Source organism: Nicotiana sylvestris, chromosome 2 (assembly GCF_000393655.2).
Source record: "Nicotiana sylvestris chromosome 2, ASM39365v2, whole genome shotgun sequence".
Classification (NCBI taxonomy): domain Eukaryota; kingdom Viridiplantae; phylum Streptophyta; class Magnoliopsida; order Solanales; family Solanaceae; genus Nicotiana; species Nicotiana sylvestris.
Window position 1 is genome coordinate 103,479,535 of NC_091058.1, and position 20,442 is coordinate 103,499,976.

The 20,442-nt window shown below is 39.7% G+C and overlaps 1 protein-coding gene across 1 annotated transcript; it reads left to right on the forward strand.

The window, feature by feature from the left end:
- The first annotated feature begins 17,219 nt into the window (after positions 1-17,219).
- Positions 17,220-20,442, forward strand: LOC104211176 (uncharacterized). Its single transcript, XM_009760187.2, has 4 exons — positions 17,220-17,331; positions 19,512-19,661; positions 19,797-20,087; positions 20,225-20,442. The coding sequence occupies exons 1-4, from the start codon at positions 17,220-17,222 to the stop codon at positions 20,440-20,442; spliced, it is 771 nt and encodes a 256-aa protein (XP_009758489.2).

Below are 20,442 nucleotides of genomic sequence, written 5' to 3' on the forward strand. Positions count from 1 at the left end.
CGTGAGGTAATTGACATCAGTCCAAGGAAAAGATTATTTGGAGATTATAAGGATTATGCTATTTCACAAGTGATGAGTAAATTCGTGAAGGTGAAAGGGGAAGCAAGTCAAAGAAAATAAATTTTCGTCCAAGTTTGACATGTGGGGATAAAATACGGGCCGAACATTAATACCCAATATTTACGGACTAGTACCATACAAGGTACCATATAATCATGATATTGGGATATATAAAGTGTATTAAAAACAAGTAGAATTTTAAGTAATATGAGACAATTCTTAATTATACAAGTAATTGATTAATTATCGGGTTGCGGGATATTACCTAATTAAATTAATTGAAATTTTTTGGATAAAGATGGAAAAAGTGAAGTGGCAGCAAGCCACTTCCAAATCTATGACTCTTACTCATTTTTAATAGTGGCAAAATCAATAAGTTAGTACCAAGACACTTCATTTCTTACACAAAAAAGAATCCTACAAATGTTAGCTTTTGCCCATTAACTCAGTGGCAAAGCTAGGAATTTTTTCAAGGGTATTCAAATTTAGAAAAAGTGAAAAAAACATTCCGACAAAGGGTGTTCAATATGTGGTATATATCTCTAAAACATAACATTTTACCAATATACACAGTACAATTTTTCGACGAAAGGTAGTCAACTGACCACCCTTGTTAGCATGTGGCTTCGCCACTGCATTAACTATAAGGCACTAACGTTGGCCATTTTGATAAGTCTTCAACTTTCCATTCTCAAAAATATTACAAATCAAATTTTATACCTTAAGCAACGTGATTCCTACAATTTGAACAATTCCAGCGAGAATTTTTAGAGTCTTAGCAACGGAGAAAATTTGCGGTTCTAAAGAAGTACAGTGTAACTTTTTTCAAGAAAATCATACGGATTTTTTCCTATTTAAGCTATATTAAGGCTAAGCCCTTCCTTCATTTTGGCATGGTCTCGTAACTACGTGAGTTTAATAACGAGGCATAAAGAAAAATTTTATAACTATATTTGGTAGTACCAGATGTAAGATACCTAGCTTAATACACTGCATCTTTTTGGTGGATATTACCGAAAATTATATTCCCTATCCCATGAACATGGAATTATTTTTTTTGGAATCTATATTATATTAAAAGGAGAGTAGTTATATTTTTTTTTTTAGAATCTAATCTAAATAGATATTAGACAAATCTGATCTATATATCTATATTTATATATACATATTTATAACTAATGGAAATCCACCGCTAATTGATCGAGCTTTATAATTAATGGAAATCCACCGCTAATTGATCGAGCTTTATAATTAATGGAAATCCACCGCTAATCTGAACTTTAATTTGTTGGATTCTATTTGTATAACATTAATAAAAGTTATTAATTGATATTTTTTTGTATCTAATTAATAATTGATTTTTTTGAATTGCATAAAGTGTCACCGAATTGTATAACTAAATAGTACTAAATATCTTTTCCATTTTTGTTTTTAGATTTTTTATAATTTTGTATCTAGAGAATGTTTTGTGTATAACCAAATAAGCTTTGTATCTGATCTTATTTGGGTACAATATACATTATTGTAGGTATGTTTAATTAAATTTTTGTGTATAATTCAGATGTGGTCGGTATCCTTTTTTGAGAAAAAATCAATTAAATTTTTGTTTTGCATCTTATTTTAAGTTGAAACTGTTGGATGGTCCGTTATATGTATCTTTAAAAGAAAAAATACATGAAATGAGATTGTATGTTATGAAGAATTTTGTAGTTGGACCAAACGATATGAAATTTAAAATCAACAAGCACAAATTGAAACTGGCGTTTTCTCATAGGACGGGTGTGGTTGAAATTAATGTTCTGTAGTTTAGTTTGAATATCATCAACTTTAAACCTTTGTGAGCATTTGATAAATCAACTTGATGTTGATAAGAATGAACTATTCGGTAATTGTTTTATCTTTCACTATTTCTTCTACAAGGTGTTGATCCCACAAATGGCAGATGGAGCAGAATCGAAAATGAAGAAAATTAATCCTACTTTTGCGTGCTATAACGAATGGTCAGTTCCATACAAGTAATTATTTTTCACTATAATTGTGCATGTATAATTTACCTAAACTGATTATTGTTCATACACAATTTCCCAATCGAGATAGAAGAGGGCGTCTTTTAAGTATTGGTGTCAATAAAATAAGGATACAAAAAAATGTGATAAGCTCAAACATGTTAGTTAATACAACTGTATTGACAACATAGTGGCTATAAAATAGGGAAGGTTGATCCATAATTGCAAAGTGAATTTGCACTCATTGATATGTATTTTAAATGTGGATAATTGAAGGAAGCTGAAATTTATCTCAATAACTCCATGAGAATAGTAACATACTGGCATTTAGTTAATTACTCATATATCTCGAATGCTTATGAGAACTGAGATTTTTTTTTGCAGTATTTTATACATTTTTAATCTTTTCTCATTTTTTTTCTCCTATACGTGTGTATTCTAGATAATGAGCATACAATGATGAGTCAAAGTTAAAGTATAGTATATTAAGTAATAAACTTAAAGTCCAAGATCTGCTAAAAAAATATACTAACATATTTAAGAAAATTAATCAAGGGCATGTAAAAGATGAAAAATTAAAGAGATCATTGAACTGATGTTGCTCACAGGCTTCATATGAAGCAAAATTTATAGCATCATTATTTATTATGAAACATTTATATCAAACAAATTGTATAGTATTATTATTTTTCATGGAATATCTATTAGGGCGGCGGAATAAAATTTTTACTGGAGTCTCAAAATATATTTAATGTTTGATTGTAAAGATGATATCAACACTAACAAATTAAAATATACAATGTAAATTGTTCTTTTTAATTCTCCGCTCATCGCGCGGGTACTAATACTAATTTTCTCTTAATAAGAAAACCAAAATAAGTTAGTTTGTTTTAACGTAATGCAGGAATAGGGCTAACAAAATTGGAGAGTTGAATCTTTTTTTAATTCATTTTAAGTTAGTTGTCAGGTATATTGAATCCTAGTATACTGTAGTTTTCTTATATAATTCTAGTCTTCCTTTTTTTATGTTTTCATATAGGATAAAAAATGAATCCGGGATCATAATTGACATTTTCACTGGAAGGTCTTTTAATATTCTATCTAGCAACAATTGACAAACAACAGGTAAGATGATGATTAATTCGAGACCGTTAGCAATTGTCTCAATTACTTGAGCCAATGAAAACTAAACTTCGTCGAATTTATGTATATTTTTCTAGTCTGATAAGTTATAATATTCTCCTTATCGGGACTTCATATTCAATTGAGTTTTTCCTTTTTTCCGTCAAGAGAGCAAAGAGTCTATATATATAGTATTACAGTATTTTCATTACCATCGAGCTATAATCGATGGACAGACACCTATTGGGCAACCTCTGATCAGATGGTAAATTATATACCGAGTCTACTGTGGCCGAGCGCCTATGAGCGAGCCCAGTTGGTCGAGATACAGAGCCTAGTATGGCCGAGCGCTTATGTATGTATGTATATATATACACATCAGGCATTATACACATCTATTTTAATTACTATATTGACAGAGTTGAGTCAGTATCAGCAGGCAAGCATATCTTCAGATTATCTTTGACTTCTAGCTACTTGCAGTTATTATATTATCAGTTCAGTTTCAGCTTTCAGTATATCGCCTTACATACTCAGTACATTATTTCGAACTGACGTCCCTCTCTGAGGGCACTGCATCTTATGCGTGCAGGTTCAGACAGACATATGAGTAGATCTCCTCAGTAGGTGTTGTCCGAATTCAGCTTTATCGGTAAGCTCCCCGTCCTTCAGAGTTGTCGAGTCTAGAAGTTTGGTGTACATCTTGTGTATGTATGTAGATAGGCTATGAGTAGGTCGGGGCACTATTCCGATGACAGTACACCCATCAGTAGAGGCTTGTAGACATATCCTGTCAGTTAGTGCAGTATGTTGGGCTTGTAAGCCCTGTACGTATATTTTGTTGGCTTGTCAGTTATATTGTTTATGACGGCCTTGTCGGCCCAGCTTTATGTTGACACTTAGTCAGCGTTAGCCTCTATTCAGTGTTATATTCTGCTTCGCACATTATCTTGCAATGTGGCCCATGCCAGAGTATGACATTGCATGTTCAGAGTCTCTTAGTCGTAAGTGGTACGCAAGGATAGGTAAGGCACTGAGTGCCGGTCTCGCCCCCCAGGCTCGGGGCGTGACAGTTTCTGCGATCAGTCTTCCGTAGATGCGGAATCACTAAAAAGTTTTGCATTGTTTCAACCCTTTTTTGCTCAATTCCACTTCAATTGAATTCAACTCTCTTCATGACATCATTTACCTGAAAATCTAATAGTACAAACCTTAAACGCCCTCATATTATAATTAAAGGACATAAAAAGTAAAGAAAAGAGACTTGAATGAGTGGTAAACTCACTACTCATCACTCCAACCCTTATTCTTTACGTATTGTAATGGTGGAAAAGAACGATGGCTTTTGGAGAATGTGTGTCGACTACAGGGAGCTTAACAAGAGCGCCATTAAAGACAAGTTTCCTATCCCTGTTATAAAAGAAATATTGGATGAATTGCATGGCGCTAAATATTTCTCTAAGCTGGATTTAAGGTCAGGCTACCATCAGATTAGGATGGCTGAAAATGACATATCAAAGACATCTTTCAGAACTCACAGTGGTCACTATGAGTTCTTAGTGATGCCATTTGGACTCACTAATAGACCTTCCACCTTCCAGAGTCTCATGAATCAAAATATTTGTTGAGCACTTGAGGAAATTTATACTTGTCTTTTTTTTATGATATTTTGATCTACAACAAAGATTGGGACAACCATCTCACTCACCTAACTAAAACATTGTCCATTTTGAGAACTCACCAGTTATATGTGAAGAAAAGCAAGTGTAGTTTTGGGTTGCAGCAAGTGGATTATTGAGGTCATATAATATTATTAAAGCATTTTATGTCAACGAAAGAGTTGAGCAGACAAGAGGAAAACTCAGGTTAGTTATTAACTACCAACCACTTAACCACTTCCTCCAAGATGATAAATTCCCTATCACAAATAAACTCACTCTTTTCTCCAATAGGTAGCACTATGTTTTTCTTGGGAATTTTTGGAGCATGACTTATACCCTCCTTTTCAAAAGGTTGAAGTGAAGGAAAATCTTGGGTATGACTGGAGCTTGAAAGACTTAGCATGAATATCTGTGGTTGTGTGAGATTTGTGATTTTTTTGAGTTGGTGAAGTTTTAGGTTCAGGTGGCTTTTTGGATTCTGGAGTATGAGCTGATGGTAATTTGGGTTTGGGTGTGGTTTCACTGTCCTCCCAGCTTGGAGTGAATTTTTCTGGTAATTTTGGTCATTCCTGGGGTTTGTAACTGACAAGAAATTCATATTTACCTGGACAGCTTAATGAGCCAATTGAAGGGTCTTTACTTTCATATTTGGCTCGAAATTGTTTTTCATGGTCTTCCCTTTTTTTCTTGGATTTTGGTTTGGTCTTGTTGAGGCCAAATCTTTCCTAGTGACGCAGATGGTGTTCATCATATTCTCCAATTGGGTCTTCTAAACAGTTTGGGCAATGGCAACCAAGATCCCATGGGCAGTGTCCCGTAAATAAACCACCAAACTCTTTTTCCTTCTTTGTCAAAATGTTGACACCAGTCATGTTCTTCCATGATGCTTTGTATATTCCAGAAGAACTCTCCATCAGGTTCAGGGTATGTATCTGTTGTATCTTTGGGTTGAATCATTTGGCAAGAGAAGATGGTTTTATTGGGTTTTTTGAGATGGAAATGGTCAAAGCTTATGCAAACAGTTTTGTTACTTCTTTTGATAAAAGTTGATTTACCGGGTTGCAGAGATTCTTTAGGTTCTCTTAACTTTTCATAATTTGTGATCCAGGAATCAGGAAGAATTTTGACAAGCTCATCTCTGAAAATTTATCTGGGTATTTGGGTGCACATGGTGTTTCCTTTGGTAGCATCAATATTTAAGAGTAAAGCATTGTCTCCTCCGGGAAGGCAAAGATCCATGGCATGATTTTGGACTCGCCATGCCATTTGGTGATGAAGAGTGACTTGGATGGAATCTTTGGCTTAACGGGCTCCTTGGATTTGGACTTGGATTTTTAGTGCTTCGGTTAAGTATGGATCATAAAGGTACATGTTGAAATTTGGAAAGAAAGTTATGAAGACAGTCTCAGCATTCAGGGTAACTTCTGCAGTACCCAAATTTGCATGTTAGTACTCCAAGTATCTTGTATCTAGAAGAGAAAGTCGAGCTACAACAGGTTGGCCTTTTCTTCCGTGATATGTTAAAGCGATTCAGATGGCACCAAAATGGATATGGGTAAAACCATGATCTCCCCATTGTTTGGAAAAATTTATCTGGGATTTGAAGAGTGATAAATTGTTCCTCTCGAGTGGCAAGAATATGATAATGGTCAAGTTTTGAGGCAGCAATATATTCTTTGACTCCTTTTGGTCTGTGTTGGACTAAGGAACGAATTTGGGTCCAGGGTGCAAACGATTTTTTGGCAAAAGCTAAGTAAGGGTTTATGAGGGGTAGTTCAGTAGAGGATACTTTCTGTTCATCGGGTAGGATATCTACTTCATAGAGGTAATCATATTTTTTGGACAAAGTTTTATATAGAGTAGGAGACATATATATATATATATATATATATATATATATATATATATATATATATATATATATATAGGCTCGCTGATAAGCGCTCGGTCATACTAGGCTCTATAGCTCGACTAAGTGGGCTCGCTCATAGGCGCTCGACCACAGTAGGCTCGGTATATAATTTACCATCTGATCAGAGGCTGCCCAATAGGGGCCTATCCATCGATAATAGCTCGATGGTAATGAAAATACCGTAATACTGTATTTTTGCAAGGGACGAGGACGATGGAAATTACTCAGACATATTTAGTAAACTGTTCCTCCCTCCGAAAGGATGGGTTGGCTCTGATACCACAGTATAAGGAACAGAGTAAGAGACTCCAAGAAAGCAAACTAAACCATAGATACGAAAGTTTCCCTACAAAGGGGCTGGCAACCCATAAGGGACGGCTTGCCAAGCTACACAAACAGTTAATTTGCTTATAGTCACAAAAGTTTTCCTACAAAGGGGCTGACTTCAACAACCCATAAGGGATGGTTTGCCAAGATACATAACTTAGAAAACTTTTGTACTATAACCAACGTTAGCTGTTTATAACTGAGAAAACTTTCGTACTACAATAAGCTAACTTTCTTAGAGTATTCTTACTCTATTTTCATATATGGACCGGCCTTTCCATCCATTCGAAAGAAAGAACAAGAGGGAAATTTAGAAAGCACTCATATGTAATATATCACAAAAGATTTAAAAAGGTTACAAGATGATCTTACAACTACTACAAGGCCTCCTTTATATAGGACTAGGAGGTTACTACAAGACAAACTCACATTATTAAATAAACCTATCTGACATGGAAAACTTATCTACAAGTGGGTCCCTCTTGGCATGTGAAGGACTTTAGGCAAAACAACTAAAAAGCTCTTGAAAACATGTGAAAGGGGTGAAATATACATGGTATAGCATGTGAAAGTATGCGGGGGCATGTGATGGCATGTGACGGTAGGGTGTTGTATGTGACGAAGCGTATGGAAGCATGTGAAAGCAATTGGAAGTGGGGGACGTATGGAAAGATGTGAAAATTTGTCTTGGCATGGGTAGATGATTTTTGAGGGATTTTTGGTAGATAATGTAGGATTATGGTAGAATTAGCAGGGATTTAGATAATTATCCTTCATTGATTCTAGGGTTGTCTTCTAGGCATCTTTTCAAAGACCTTGTGTAGTAACGCCTGGAACTTGACGGTCCTTCTTCGCTGTGCTCTTTCTCTTTTGGATTGACAGATGTAATCCGCAACCTTATTCTGAAAATGTCATGAGTATTCTTTTCTCGGATGACATCATATGGGGTTTGATATTCTTTTGTTGCTTCCCGAACCCTTTCCCAGTGAGGATGAATGTCGGTATAATTCCAGCTTGCCCAATCTTTTGGCCATATCTCCCTCAAGATACACTTGTTTTGATGGAAAAAGGATTCTTTGTGCCTCGCTATATTCTTCTTCCATGGATAAAATGGATACAGGAAATTTCCACCAAAATGATGCCTCTGCTTGCGCCTGGACTTTTCCATTAATAATCTTCACTGGCCTATGGAACATGAATACCTTTGCTGTGTAGGATTCATTGAAACATTTTATCCAGTGATCGAAGTCCGAGAGGAGATCAACGGTCTTGTAGTCATTCCTCAAGTAGAACAAAGGTCTATTCATCCAAATGGGATAAACCAACTCAAGCTATTGCTTTCATCAACACCGGAGCTGCTTCCTCACTCATAAATCATGATGTTCTCCCTGAAGATCAATGGGTGCCACACTTTAAGGATTTTAACACTGCATCAAATGGAATCTTGACTACCACCGTTATCACAAAGCAAAAGGTCACAATTGAGTTCTTTCTAGGATTAAAGTATAGAACCAAGCCAATAGGGTCTGATGTACTAGGAAAAGATCTTATTGTTGGATTCGACATTTACAGACAAACTTAGGGATCAACTCCATACCAAGGCTAACGGGATAGCTTTTAAAAAGCAGTTCAAACCTTATTATGAGATTCCAAAGCTATTCCAAATCACCAATGATGAACAAATCAAAGAAATTGAGCAAAATCTCATTGAACATTCATGTGTTGAATCCCACAAGGATTTCATGAAGAAAGGGAAAAGCCCGTTATGGAAAATCAAAGAGTTTTTTATTAAGCTCCCTTTCAAGAAAAATAAATATATCAATCCAACAAAAGCCAGCCATTCAGGCATGAATCTAGATCATCTTCAGCTTGCAAAGAAGGAATGCGAAGAACTTTTGGAATTTGATCTAATAGAGCCGTCAGATTCATAATGGGCATGCGAAGCATTTTATGTCAACAAAAAAGCTGAGCAGATAAGAGGAAAACTCAGGTTAGTTATTAACTACCAACCACTTAACCACTTCCTCCAAGTATAAACTCACTCTTTTCTCCCACTTAACCAAGGCCAAATATTTTTCCAAGTTTGATTTAAAATCTTGATTTTGGCAATTGGGAATTCACCCTGAAGAAAGACCCAAAACGGGATTCTACATCCCCGATCATCACTTCCAGTGGAAAGTCATGCCCTTCGGGTTAAAAACTGCACCCTCCTTGTTCCAAAAGGCCATGATAAAAATATTCCAACCCATCCTCCATACCTCTTTAGTTTACATCGATGACATCATGTTATTTAGTGATACATTGGAGGAACATGTCAACTCTCTTCATCAATTTGAGGTATTGGTAACACATTACGGAATCATGCTCTTAGCAAAAAAGATGGTTCTTGCTCAAAAAGAAATTAATTTTCTCGGTATGCATTTTGTCCAAAGTGCATATAGTCCAAGATCACATATATGTCAGGAATTACTCAAATTTCCGGATACCAACCTCACAACAAAGCATATACAACAATTCTTGGGTGTCGTAAATTATGTAAGTCATCCCATATATCTCTACATACATTTCTCCACTCACAAAGATGCTAAAAAAATGCTCCATCATGGGGAAAGAAACAAGATGAAGCAATTAGGGAAATACTGGAGATATCTAAAAATGTCAAGTCTCTCTACATCCCTTCAGATGGAAAGAAGATACTGCAATCTGATGCCAGCAATGAATATTGGAGTGTTGTTCTATTTGAAGAAAAAGATGGCCAGAGAAAAATATATGGATATGTCAGTGGAAAGTTCAAAGATGCCGAGCAACATTATCACTCCACTTTCAAAGAAATTCTTGCAGTAAAGAATGGAATCAAGAAATTCAGTTTCTTCCTTATTTATACAGAATTTCTAATAGAGATGGATATGAAGGCCTTCCCAAAGATGATCCAGATAAATGCAAAAATTATTCTCAGGCCTCAGCTTCTCAGATGGGCTCAGTGGTTCTCACCATACAAGTTTCAAGTCAAGCACCTGAAAGGAAAGGATAATATTCTCGCAGATTTTCTGTCTCGATCAGAAGAATTCTCAAAAAGATTTTCCCCAGCAAAACTGAAGTCAAAGCAAAAGCTAATTAGCCACATCTTTATGCTTTCAAATATACCAGGAACAAGTTAGCCAACAGATCATCCACCGGAGTTGTTCAACCTCATGGATCCCTTTGATCCATCAATTATTATGGAAAGAAGAACTTATTATGAGCTCCAAGTTTTCTGCCAACATGAAGGATCCATTCTCAAGCCATATGGGGTTAATCCAGAATATCCGTTCTGCCATATATTCATAGCTCAAGCCAAGGATTTTTCACAAAAACTATTATGGTTTTTCTGGTACCTATGCCTTCAGTAATATATTTTCATGGAATTCAAATGCAACGTCTTCAAGGATTTTGATAACATTGCACCAGCTCTTAAAAGTATTTTTGCTATGGTTCAAACCTAGAAGATATTGGATAAAATATTTCAACGATTCCTACACAGCAAAGGTATCCATATTCCACATGCCAGTGAAGATTATTAATGGAAAAGTCCAGGCGTAAGCAGAGGCATCATTCTAGTGGAAATTTCCCGTATCTATTTTATCCATGGAAGAAGAATATAGCAAGGCACAAATAATCTTTTTCCAGCCAAAATAAGTGCATCCCGAGGGAGATATGGCCAAAAGATTGGGCAAGCTGGAATTATACCAACAATCATCCTCACTGGGAAAGATTCCGGGAAGCAACAAAAGAATATCAAACCCCATATGAAGTTATCCGAGAAAAGTTACTCATGACATTTCCAGATCAAGGTTGCATATTACATCTCTCAATCCAAAAGAGAAAGAGCACAGTGAAGAAGGACCATCAAGTTCCAGGCGTTACTACACAAGGTCTTTGAAAAGATGCCTAGAAGACAACCCTAGAATTAATGAACCATACTAAATCCCTGCTAATCCCACCATAATCCTACATTACCTACCAAAAACCCCTCAAAAATCATCTACCCATGCCAAGACATTTCATATCTTTCTGTACTATCCGGGCCCCACTTCCACTTGCTTTCACATGCTTCCACACGCTTCGTCACATACAACACCCTACTTTCACATGCCAACACATGCCCCCGCATACTTTCACATGCTATACCATGTATATTTCACCCCTTTCATATGTTTTCAAGAGCTTTTTAGTTGTTTTGCCTAAAGTCCTTCACATGCCAAGAGGGACCCACTTGTAGATAAGTTTTCCATGTAAGATAGGTTTATTTAATAATGTGAGTTTGTCTTGTAGTAAAGGTTTATTTAATAATGTGAGTTTGTCTTGTAGTAACCTCCTAGTCCTATATAAAGGAGGCCTTGTAGTAGTTGTAAGATCATCTTGTAACCTTTTTAAATCTTTTGTGATATATTACATATGTATGCTTTTTAAATTTCCCTCTTGTTCTTTCTTTCGAATGGACAGAAAGGCCGGTCCATGTATGAAAATAGAGTAAGAATACTCTAAGAAAGTTAGCTTATTGTAGTACGAAAGTTTTCACAGTTATACACAGCTAACGTTGGTTATAGTACAAAAGTTTTCTAAGTTGTGTATCTTGGCAAACCGTCCCTTATGGGTTGTTGAAGCCAGCCCCTTTGTAGGAAAACTTTTGCGACTATAAGCAAACTAACTGTTTGTGTAGCTTGGCAAGCCGTCCCTTATGGGTTGCCAGACCCTTTATAGGAAATCTTTCGTATCTATGGTTTAGTTTGCTTTCTTGGAGTCTCTTGCTCTGTTCTTTATACTGAGCCAGTGTTGGACTGGCCAATGCCCAAGACTATCAAGGCTTTGAGGGGATTTTTGGGGCTAACTGGCTATTATAGAAGATTTATTAAGGGGTATGGTCTCATTGCTAGACCACTAACTGAAATGTTAAAGAAGGAATCATTTCAGTGGTCAGAAGAAGTTGTAGCTGCTTTTAGGGCTCTGAAGTTGGCTATAACCTTAGCACTTGTGCTTGCATTACCAGATTTCACTCAAGATTTCATTATAGAATCTGATGCTTCAGGAGGAGGATTGGGAGTTGTGCTTATGCAGTTGGGCAGACCAATTGCTTTCTTCAGTAAAGCTTTATCTCCAAAGAATCAGGCTTTATCTATATATGAAAGGGAGTATTTAGCTATCATTACATCGATGCAGAAATGGAGACCCTATTTGATTGGGAGACATTTCATCATTAAAACATATCATCATAGTTTAAAGTACTTGCTCGAACAGAGAATTACCACCCCTAGTCAACAGAAGTGGTTAGTAAAGCTGCTGGGGTATGACTATAGTATTCAATATAAAAAGGGAAAAGAAAACTTAGTTGCTGATACTTTATCTAGAAGACAACAAGAAGGTATTGAGCAGATTCAATGTTGTAGTTTGACTGGTGTCAATACTCAGTTATGGCCTAGAATCGCAGCTTCTTGGGCATCTGACAGTAAGCTGGTGAAGATTATCCATGACTTGAGGTTAGATCCTGAAGCCCAACTTCCATATCAACTGAAAGGAGATGTACTGATTAGGAAGGGAAAGGTTGTTATAGGCAAAGATGTTATGTTGAGGCGGGATCTGTTGAATCTGCACCATAGTAGTTCCATTGGAGGTCATTCTGGGGTTCAAGCAACTTACAATAGGCTGAAACAATTCTTCTACTAGAAAGGCATGAAGCAGGATATGTATGCATATGTACGATCTTGTGACACTTGCCAAATGTGTAAGAATGAAATTGTGGCTTCTCCTGGCCTCCTCCAACCTCTCTATATACCTGATAGAGTATGGCAACATATTTCTATGACGACCCTGCCAGTCGTCTCATGAGTTACCGCTCTGTTTCCCCTATTTCTGCTTCTTATTGCTTTGTCTATCGGTTCTATATGTGATCGGGTTGGTTGGCTCGAGTTCGGAAAGGATTTGGTAAGGTTTGAGACACTTGTCTCTTTTGAGGGAGCTTAAGTTGGAAAAGTCAACAAGATATTGACTTATGTGTTAGAGGGCTCGGATGTGAGTTCCGATGGTTTGGTTAGCTTTGGGAGGTGATTTGGGACTTAGGAGCGTGATTGGAATGAATTTTGGAGGTTCGGAGTAGATTTAGGCTTGAATTGGCGAAGTTGGTCTTATGGCGGTTTCCGGTTGATAGGTGAGATTTTGACATAGGGGTCGGAATGGAATTCCAAGAGTTGCAATAGTTTCGTGGTGTCATTTGGGATATGTGTGCAAAATTTCAGATCATTCGGACGTGGTTTGGTTGGGTTTTTGATCAAAAGCGTAATTAGGAAGATTTTGGAAACATAGGCTTGAATCCGATGTGTTTTGGGTTGATTCGATGTTTATTGAGGTATTTTGAAGATTGGTACAAGTTTGAATAGGGTTATGGGATATGTTTGTGCCTTTGGTTGAGGTCCCGAGGGTCTCGGGGTGATTTCGGATGGTTGACGGAGAAGTTTGGAATTTTGGTAAGCTGCAGATTTTTGCTGCTTCTGGTATTTACGCACCTGCGGATTGGAGACCGCAGGTGCGATCTCGCAGATGCGTGGAAGGGAGCCGCATAAGTGGATGGAGCTAGGGAGGCAGGAAACCGCAGAAGCAGTTAGTGGACCGCACCTGCGATGCCGCAGGTGCAGCTGGTGCATCGCAGATGCGGATCGGGGCAGAATAAGTGAAAACTGCAGAAGCAGTTCTTTGGCTGCAAATGCGGTACCGCAGAAGCGGGTATATGGCCGCATATGCAAAAATGACTGGGCTAGAAGGTATAAATTGTGTCCTTCATGATTTTTGAGCTATTTCACCATTTCTAAGTCGGCTTTGGAGCTTTTTGGATGATTTTGAAGAGGGATTTCAAGGAAATTTTATTGAGGTAAGGATTTTGGACCTAAAACTCGTTCCTATGGTATTATTTCACGGATTAGAGCCATAATTAATGGAAATTAAGGGTTAAAATTGGGGAAGCTAGGGCTTGGTATTGGAGACCTAAACTTGAGGATTTGAGGGACCTATTTTGGTCGGATTTTGGTACTTTTGATATGTATGAACTCGTGGGGAGATAAGAAACCCAGTGATATAAATTTTATCGAATTTCGAGACGTGGGCCCGGGGGTCGTGTTTTGGTAATTTCGGGATTTGTGTTGTATATTGATTATTTTTGCTTGGGCTTCGTTCCTTTAGCATATTTTGACGCCGTGATTCTAATTTTGGGTAGATTCGATGCGAGTGGAGGCGATTCGAGGGGCAAAGGCCGAGGCTAGAGTTTGGACCGGATTGAGGTGAGTAATGATTATAAATGATGTTCTGAGGGTATGAAACCCCAGATTTGCACATCGTTGTGCTATATTGAGGTGACGCACACGCTTGATGACAAGCGTGGGGTCGTGCACTCTGGATTGTGATGTAGTCCGTCCCGAATGACTATTTTACCGCGTGTTTGACTGATCTATTTGCTATCATCATTATTTGGGCTGAATGCCATATTTGGGCCTCGTGCCAACTATTTGAACCCTTCGGGGATTTTTATTGATATTTGCTCACTAGTTTGACTTTATACTTGAATTCAATCATGTTATACTCCACTGTTTTCATACTCAGCCATGTTTACTATGTTTTAACATTTAAATGATAATTGGGCTGAGAATCATGTTTTACTACTGCCGAGTGGCTTGTGAGGTTTTTGACTGAGTAAGGTCGGGGGCCTATTTGTGAGGAAACATTGATTATGATCATGAGGCCGAGGGCGTGAGATATGTACGCCACGAGGTGGCTTGTTGATATGAGGCCGAGAGCCTAGTGATGACGCCACTAGATGGCTTGCTATTGCGCTTGGGCTGTAAGGGGCCCCTCCAGGAGTCTGCACACCCCCAGTGAGCGCGGGTACCCATTGTGATGTGAGATATAGCCCGAGGGGCTGGTATTGTTGACATTGTTCCCGAGGGGCAATCCTTTATGTACTTATCTGTCTTATTTGTCTGCATTTACCTGTTTAATTGTTGAATAGGCATTTCTTGAAGTTTAAACCGAACTTATACGATTTTACATATCTTTACTAAACCACCGTTCTTACCTGTATTACTACTTCATTATAGCCTATAATGTGCCTTACGTGATTTCATGCTTTTAGTCTTTATTTATGATTATTACTTACTGAGTTGGAGTACTCACTTTACTCCCTGCACCCTGTGTACAGATTCAAGCGTATTTGGTCCCGCTCCCGAGTGTTGATCTTTCCAGCTCAGGCGGATCCAAAGATTTTCTAGGTAGCTACCGGCGTTCGTAACCTAGAGCTTTTTCCCTATCTTATTTCTCCTTGTTTTAGTTTTTTTATTAAACTCTGTAGACTATTCTGAGTATTCCGGATTTTTAGATGCTCATGACTAGTGACACCCCGGTATCGGGCTGTGTGGGGTTGTATTTTGCAAATTATGTTATTATCTGCTACTTTGAGATTCTATTTATTATGCTTTAGACTTATTCCTTATGGTTTAACTATTAAAAATTGAAGTGGGAAGTGTCGGCTGGCCTTGTCTTCACGAGAGGCGCCATCACGACCGGGTCCGGGTTTAGGGTCTTGACAAGTTGGTATCAGAGCCTAGGTTACATAGGTCTCACGATTCATGAGCAGGTTTAGTAGAGTCTTGCGGATCGGTACGGAGACGTCTGTACTTATCCTCGAGAGGCTGCAAAACCTTTAGGAAAAACTTCATATTCTTGAAATTCTTGTCGTGTGAATTTGTTGATCCGAGTACTAAACTTATATTAATCTATTCTCTCACAGATGGTGAGGGCACGCGGGTAGGTTAGGATGGACGGCCACCAGTACCACCAGCTATGGCCACTAGAGGCCAAGGACGCGATCATGGTCGCGATAGGGGTAGAGGTGTGGCCAGCACAGCAGCTAGGGCAGCACCTGCAGATCCACCAGTCGCCCTAGTTCAGGATCTGGTCCCAGTTATGGACGCTCCAGCAGCACCAGCTCAGGCACCAGCTGTGCCCATTGTGATTCCGGGTCTTTAGGAGGCCTTGGCTCAGATCCTATCGGTTTGCACTGACCTAGCTCAGGCGGTCTCAGCTACTACAGCTATAGCTACTTCTCAAGCCGGGGGAGGCAATCAGACTCCCGCCGCTCACACACCTAAGCAATTCATGCAAGGACTTCAGACGTAGGGGTCACATCCAGCCCAGCTGGTTGCAGCTGCCCAGGATTATGTAGTTCCTGCCATGCCAAAGGATGAGCAGCGTAGGTTGGAGAGGTTTGGTAGACTTCAACCTCCGACCTTCAGTGGAGCAGAGGGCGAGGATGCCCAGGGTTTCTTGGATAAGTGTCAGAGGATGCTTCGTACAATAGGTATTCTGGAGACCAGCGGGGTCGCTTTCACTACTTATCTATTTTCTGGAGCTGCCTTCACTTGGTGGGAGGATTTTGAGCGGCACAAGGCTGTTGGTGCAGCACCCTTTACCTGGCAGCAGTTCTCCGTTCTCTTTCTAGAGAAGTATGTGCCGCAGTCTCGCAGAGAGGAGCTGCATAGGGAGTTTGAGTGGTTGCATCAGGGAGAGATGACTGTGATGCAGTATGAGATGAGGTTCTCCGAGTTAGCTCGTCATGCTATTTGGTTAGTTCCGACAGATAGGGAGAGGATTAGGAGGTTTGTTGATGGCCTCACTTACTAGCTTCGTATTCTCATGACCAGAGAGAGGGTGACTGGTGCTACTTTCAAGGAGGTTGTGGATATCGCCCGTGAGATTGAGTCTGCTCGTCGCCAAGAGTGAGAGGAGAGGGAGGCCAAGAGGCCTCAAGGATCTGGTAGTTATAGTGGTGCTTCTTCGAGAGGTCAGTTTCAGCATGGTAGCGGCTGTCCATTCAGGCATGCTCAGCCAGCTCACCTAGGTTATTATGGGGCATCATCGGGTCATGGTTCTCACATTTCTCATCAGGGTCAGTCATCACTTAGTGCCCTTCCATCTTAGAGTTCGTCTCGTGCTCTATCAGTTCAGGGCTCTTCTATGCCAGGTGCATCTGCTAGTCACTCCGGTGCGAGGGGTTCCCTTCAGTCCCCTTCTCCAGCACCTGAGAGTTGTTATGAGTGTGGAGAGAAGGGTCATATGTGGAGGCAGTGCTCTCGTCGTCTTGCGAATTCATCTCAGCAAAGGGGTCAGTTATCGGCTTCAGCGCCAGTTACTTCATCACCACCCGCCCATCCAGCTAAGGGTGGAGGTCAGTTAGCTAGGGGTCGTCCCAGAGGGGGAGGTCGATCAGGTGGCGGTCAGGCCCGTTTCTATGCCCTTCCAGCTAGGCCCGATGTTATTGCTTCAGATGCTATTATTACAGGCATTGTCTCAGTCTGCCACAGAGGTGCTTCTGTATTATTTGATCTCGATTCCACCTTTTTTATGTGTCATCATACTTTGCTTGTCATTTGGGTATGCCCCGTGAGTTTCTTACTTTACCTATTCATGTATCTACCCCGGTGGGCGATACTGTTGTTGTAGACCGTGTGTACCGGTCGTGTGTGGTAACTATTGGGGGTCTGGAGACCCAAGTGGATCTTCTATTACTGTGTATGATGGATTTTGATGTCATTTTGGGCATGGATTTGCTATCTCCATGTCGTGCTATTCTGGATTGTCATGCCAAGATAGTCACATTGGCGATACCAAGTATGCCACGGATTGAGTGGCGAGGTTTGACTGATTATGTTCCCGGTAGGGTAATCTCATTTTTGAAAGCCCAGCATATGGTTGGGAAGGGTTGTCTTTCGTATCTAGCCTTTGTAAGGGATGTCGGTGCAGAGACTCCCAGTATTGATTCTGTTCCAGCTGTGAGGGATTTTCCCGATGTGTTTCCTGCAGACCTGCCAGGCATGCCATCAGACATGGATATTGACTTTGGTATTAACTTGGTGCCGGGCACTCAGCCCATTTCTATCCTGATGTATTGTATGACACCAGCGGAGTTGAAGGAGTTAAAGGAGCAGCTTCAGGTACTCCTCGATAAGGGGTTCATTCGGCCTAGTGTGTTACCTTGGGGTGCGCCAGTTCTATTTGTGAAGAAGAAGGATGACACTATGAGGATGTGCATTGATTATAGGCAATTGAACAAGGTAACAATTAAGAACAAGTATCCTTTGCCTCGCATTGATGATTTATTCGACCAGCTTCAGGGAGCGAGAGTGTTCTCCAAGATTGATCTCCATTTGGGTTATCACTAGTTGAAGATCAGAGACTTGGATATTCTTAAGACGGCTTTCAGGACCTGATATGGTCATTATAAGTTCTTGGTGATGTTTTTTGGGCTGACCAATGCCCCAGCAGCGTTCATGCATTTGATGAACAGCTTTTTCCGACCTTATCTCGACTTGTTTGTCATAGTCTTCATTGATGATATTCTGGTATATTCACGTAGTCAGGAGGACCACGCAGAGCATTTGAGAGTTGTGTTGCAAAGATTGAGGGAGGAGAAACTTTATGCAAAATTCTCCAAGTGTGAGTTCTGGCTCAATTCAGTGGCTTTCTTGGGGCACGTGGTGTCCAGTGAGGGTATTCAGGTTGATCCAAAGAAGATAGAGGCATTTCAGAGTTGGCCCAGACCATCCTCCGCCACAGAGATTTGCAACTTTCTTGGTTTGGCAGGCTATTATCGCCGGTTTGTTCAGGGATTCTCGTCTATCGCATCACCTTTGACCAAGTTGACTCAGAAGGATGGTCGGATGAGTGTGAGGAGAACTTTCAGAAGTTCAAGAGAGCCTTGACCACAGCTCTAGTGTTAGTTTTGCCATCAGCTTCAGGTTCATATACCGTGTATTGTGATGCTTCGAGAGTTGGTTTTGGTTGTGTAGGTAGAGTTATTGCTTATGCTTCTCGTTAGTTGAAGCCCCATGAGAAGAACTACCCCGTACATGATTTGGAGTTGGCTGCCATAGTTCACACGTTGAAGATTTGGAGGCATTACTTGTATGGTGTGTCTTGTGACCTTACTGATCATCGTAGCCTCCAGCACTTGTTCAAGCAGAAGATTTTCTAGGTAATTGTCGGCGTTCGCAACCCAGAGCTTCTTCCCTATCTTATTTCTCCTTGTTTTAGTTTTTGTATTAAATTCTGTAGACTTTTCTAAGTATTCCGGATTTTTAGATGCTCATGACTAGTGACATCCCGGTATCGGGCTGTGTGGGGTTGTATTCCACAAATTATGCTATTATCTACTACTTTGAGATTCTATCTATTATACTTTAGACTTATTCCTTATGGTTTAACTGTTGAAAATTGAAGTGGGAAGTGTCGACTGGCCTTGTCTTCACGAGAGGCGCCATCACGACCGGGTCCAGGTTTAGGATCGTGGCAATTTCCATGGACTTCATTGCCTTCCTCCTTCACATGAAAAGTCTGTGGTTTTTGTAGTTATGGACAAACTGAGCAAATATGCCCATTTCCTCAGCTCGAAACATCCTTATACAACTTTGGATGTGGCCCAACTTTTTATGGATAATGTGTTTGGGTTGCATGGGTTACCTCAGTCAATCGTCTCTGATAGGGATGCTATCTTTCTCTGTAAGTTCTGGCAAGAGTTCTTTAAGTTGCAGCAAGTCAATGTCCACATGTCTTCAGCCTATCACCCTTAGAGTGATGGCCAAACAGAGGCTATGAATAGGTGCCTCGAGTGCTTCCTGAGATGTATGTTGGCAGATAGACCAAAAAAGTGGTGCAAATGGTTGCCCTTGGCGGGATGGTGGTATAACACCTCTTATCACTCAGCTGCAAAATCAACTCCTTATGAGATCCTCTATGGACAAACACCTCCTTCCTTGGTTCCATATATGCCATTTGATTCTCAACTTGACTCGGTGGACAGAAGTTTGCATGCTAGGGAATCCACTCTCAGAACTTTAAAGTCTCTTTTGGCTCAAGCTCAACAAAGGATGAAAGTTAAAGCTGACAAGGGTAGGTTCGAGAGAACACTAGCGATGGGTGACTGGTGTATGTGAGATTGCAACCTTACAGACAACTCTCCCTCAAATCTCATTCTCACCAGAAACTTTCCCCTAAGTATTTTGGGCCATTTCAGGTGCTCCAGAAGATCGGTTCAGTGGCTTATAAACTCGCATTGCCTGCAGGCACTAAAATTCACCCCACATTCCATATTTCTCAATTAAATAGGAGAGTTAATTCAGCTTACGTGTCGCGCATTATCCTTGCTCAAGTTACTGATCATGGTGTTGTACTACTAGTTCCTGAAGCAGTACGAGAAAGAAGGTTGGTTCCTCGCAATGGCAGACTTGTAGCCCAAGTACTTGTGAAATGGTTGAATACAGCTGAGGAGGATATACTCTGA

Coding starts and splice junctions, on each gene's coding strand:
- LOC104211176 (XM_009760187.2), top strand. CDS start 17,220: ATGTGGAGGCAGTGCTCTCGTCGTCTTGCGAATTCATCTCAGCAAAGG. Junction 19,662..19,796: donor TAGGGATGCTATCTTTCTCT/GTAAGTTCTGGC, acceptor GTATGTTGGCAG/ATAGACCAAAAAAGTGGTGC. Junction 20,088..20,224: donor ACTAGCGATGGGTGACTGGT/GTATGTGAGATT, acceptor CATTGCCTGCAG/GCACTAAAATTCACCCCACA.